Source organism: Megalops cyprinoides, chromosome 6 (genome assembly GCF_013368585.1).
Source record: "Megalops cyprinoides isolate fMegCyp1 chromosome 6, fMegCyp1.pri, whole genome shotgun sequence".
In the NCBI taxonomy this organism is placed as follows: Eukaryota; Metazoa; Chordata; class Actinopteri; order Elopiformes; family Megalopidae; genus Megalops; species Megalops cyprinoides.
The window spans coordinates 37,682,501-37,686,407 of NC_050588.1; the positions used below are offsets into that span (position 1 = coordinate 37,682,501).

A 3,907-nucleotide genomic window follows, 5' to 3' on the forward strand; every position below is an offset into this window, starting at 1 on the left:
GTCTGCGCTTGTGTGTGTGTGCGTGTATGTATGTGTGTGTGCGTGTGTCTGTGTGCGTGTGTGTGTGTGTGTGTGTGTGTGCGCGTGTGTGTGTGCGCGTGTGTGTGTGCGCGTGTGTGTGTGTCTGTTTTGCAGTCGCTCATGGCGGAGTCCCACCAGCAGGGGGAGCCCCCCTCCTTCCTCCAGCAGAGCGCCTCGTCCCCATTCCGCGGCTCCTTCAGCCCCTCCGCCCCCTCCCCCGGCCAGAGCTTCTACCCCCGCCTGTCCTCCCAGGATGCCCCTCTGCAGCTGTCCGCCAGCCCCGCCCACTCTTACCCCAGCCAGGCCCCGGCTTCAGCGGACTCCAGACAGACAGGGGGCGCCCAGCAGCAGCCCGGCGGCGGCCTTGGAGTGGAGGGACCTCACCTGTACACAGGTAGCCACCTGAAGGCCAGCCTGTTAAACGTGGGTGCGGGGCAGCCCGGCTCGGCCGGGTCCGCCCCCAGGTCCCCCTTACTGGCGCAGGGGACCCCCAAAACGGACTCAGGCAGTGCCGCGGGTAGCCCTGCCTCCCACGCTTCCAGATTGTCCCAGCAGCCAGGGGTTCGAACCTTAAGCCCCAGCAACCCTGGAGGCCGCGTGCACGCAGCCCCCGGCAGCCAGCCCTACCCCCAGCGGGGGACGTCCCTCAGCCAGTTCCAGGGCTCAGGGGTACGGACACAGTCGGGAAGCTTTTAGGATGCCCCGCCTCCTCGCCACAAACCTGTGGAGCTCCCCGGGGGGAAATGTACAGACCTAAGGAACAAGGACTTGGCTTTAGAATCGGGACCTTTTATTACTTTCTCTTTTCTCTTTTCTTCTGCCGGGACGGAGGATACCGTGCCCCGCACACGGCAACGCGTGGGCTTCAGCGTCACCGAGGAATTCAAGAGAAAACAAACGGACACATTAAAAAAAAAAAATCATGTAGAGGTTTTTAATTCCCCCTCCGTTCACAGACGTATGTACAGACCATGTGCAAGCAGGAGACATCGACGGGAAACACAAGTACAAGTATCAGTACCTGTTGTTTTGGTACTTTAAACGATTATAATAAAGAGCTATAACGCCAGTACAGTTTGTTAGGTTATTGTATGATTTGGTTTACAGCCAAGTCAGTCTTGCAGTAACAGATAACGTTTTATTTGTAAATTTGAAAAAGTTACAAACTAAACATATATTTGTATCATCCGTTATAAAGATGCAGAGAGAAGAGGGCGAAATATATGTGAGACTGGCCCCCTGAAAAGATCATTCCATAAGATTTCCAGTTTCTTTTTTTTCTCTCACATGTGTATATCAATAAGAGATCTGGAGTCAGGATGTGCTCTTTTTTAATTGATCTTTTATTTCACTTATAACTATTCTAGGCTTGCTATATTGTACTTGACTCATACAGATCTTATAATCCATGGTGCTGCAGTCTGTTTTTTTTTATTTTATTTATTTTTTTAATCCAATAATGTTCTCCACACATAGTAAAATCCTTCAATCTCTTTGTAATCGGAAACAGGCTTGTTGAAAATTGACTCACAGTGATTGGAAAATGTTTTTTGTTTTTTTTTGAAAACGGGCGCATAGTGATTGTCTCAAAACCTTCAGTGTGCAGGAATGCAGGGAGAACGAGAGGCCAAAAAAAAAATCAATCAAAACTTTGTTTTCTAAAAATAAAAAAATCCTGTAGGGTTTCTGCAGAATTTTGGAGAAATTTGGAGAATTTATTTTCTCCCCTCGGACCAACCCTTGCATTCCGCACACCGGTCGAGGGGAAGGGAGGTGCGTGGGAGGATGTTTTGGTGGAAAAAGCTGCTGGGTTCTCCTCATATTTGTGTTGTTGTTTTTTTGTTTTTTTTTAACACAAGTGCTGCTTCAAGAATTTTCAGTTTCCACAGAATGCTGTACCTCTTTTTAGGTTTCTCACCAACTGAGTCAAAAACACAGCGACGTTGCAATGTCATGTGCCCTGACCGTTTGCTGAGGGACAAAAAAAAAACAACAACAACAGTGTAAAACAAAATCGACAGAAACGACAAAAAAGAAATGCTGAAAAGTCAGGTAGACAGTACACTCGTCTCCCTTCAAAAACAAACAACAAAATAAAAAAGAAAGAAATGACCCTGGACAGACTTTCCCTGACTTGGGAACAGTGGAATACAGTGTCTGCCTGAGGAAGACCGTCTCTTTCACCTGCCAATCACGTGGGTCTTGTAAGGCTGGGACCTGGACAGATGGTCACGTGATGCGTCATGTGACCCATCCCTTTGCCTCACCTGTAACAGACATAAGGGTACTCACTGGTTACATGAATGTTTCTCCTGACGGAAGACTTCAAGAATACTTGTGACCCAAAATACCAGCACCTTAATTAAAAAAAAACAAACATTATGTATGATCATGTGTACTTGTATAAAATGTGTTATATACTGTACGAAGAAAATATAGTACACTAAATTTGCAGCATGATTTTCTTTTCAGACTGACTAATGGTTTAGAGCTGAGGGTTGAATCTGTTCTAAAAGTAGGTTTTTTTTTGCCCACCCGTTATAAGGTCCTGACAGTTAAAAAAATGCAGTATCCAGTTATTTTTTTTCTTTTCTTTTTAGCTAAAGATTACATCTTTTTTACACAAAGGGCATAGTTATAACTAGCTATTTGGACCTTCCAAACAAGGAAAAAAAACAACAGGAGATGTTCTACGTTTTGATAATAAAATACTCATGATGATAATGACGTTTTGAAAATGGCCGTTTCGCTATGTCCTGCTTTACTGAGGTCAGCCTGCCACAGAGGAAACCCCAGACACTCTCAATTCAGCTTTTTTGGCACTGCTTATCAGTACAGATCAAAGGAGTATTTAAGTAGTTATGCAAAAGTGAGAACTCATAGACATAACTAAAGTAGTGTCTTTACATGGCTGTCATTTAGCAGACACTTACCCAGAGCAACTTGCATAGGTTATAATGTGATCATTTTACACAACTGTATATTTATTGAGGCCATTCTGGGTTAAGTACGTTGCCCAAGGGTACAACAGCAGTGCCCCAGTGGGGATTCAAACCAGCAACCTTTTAGTTATGAGCCCTGCTCCTTACCGCTGTGCCACACTGCAGCGCCTCATTGGTGGCATTTGCAGATAGCATTAGCATGCACCTCCTCATTCCACGTTTTGCCTCTTTTGGTAGGTGCAGGTGTTAGTGGTGAGGGGGACGTGCACACCCCAGGGAAACCCATTAGCCTGGGGCTGATCTGAACCCTGCTGTCCGTGGGACGATGGAACGCCTGCCGCGGGGGGGGGGGGGGGGGGGGACAGGACTTCTAAGCAGCAGATGAGTGGAGTAGCAGTTCCTCTCATTTCTGAATGCAGCAGCTGCTCTTTTAAGATGTATCTTCCATGCCTGGAAAGCGCTAACAGAAGCGCTTAGCAGTTCATCTTCCTGCCGAGTGGACAGACAGTCACTGCGTGGGAACAGCTTTGGGCGGTGGGGGGGGGGGGGGGGGGTCTTCCTGACTTAACACCTCAATAACACCTCAGGGTGGTTATTGGATGCACTCAGACGGTCCTCTGAGCGCGTGTCAGAGAGGGATCGGAGCGAAGCTTCCTCTGCCTCAGGTAGTCATCGTGAGAGAGAGAGAGGGAGTGAAGCGTCATGCATAGCACCGCCCAAAGCGCAGCATGGTGCGGCTACCCGATCCAGCTGTAGGCTCGGCTCTCCCTCTCTGGCAGCTCCCGGCACACCACCCGGTATCCGTACTCGGTGGAGACGCGGCGGCAACAGCCCAGCCAGGAGGTGGGCTTCTGCGGCCTGTGGGTGGGGAGGAAGCCTGCTGAGTACTCGCGTGCACATTTACACAAATACGTTACATTACATTATTGTCATGTAGCAGACGC

General features: G+C 48.1%; 1 protein-coding gene across 2 annotated transcripts in view; it reads left to right on the forward strand.

Annotated features, from left to right (window-relative positions):
- Window positions 1-2,677, forward strand: part of setd5 (SET domain containing 5) — a 23,010-nt gene extending 20,333 nt beyond the window's left edge. For both annotated transcript variants that reach the window (XM_036531003.1, XM_036531004.1), the window contains exon 23: window positions 136-2,677. In XM_036531003.1, the coding sequence (XP_036386896.1) occupies window positions 136-717 (582 nt within the window). In that variant the 3' untranslated portion in view covers window positions 718-2,677. The remainder of the gene's footprint in view (window positions 1-135) is intronic.
- The last annotated feature ends 1,230 nt before the right edge of the window (window positions 2,678-3,907 follow it).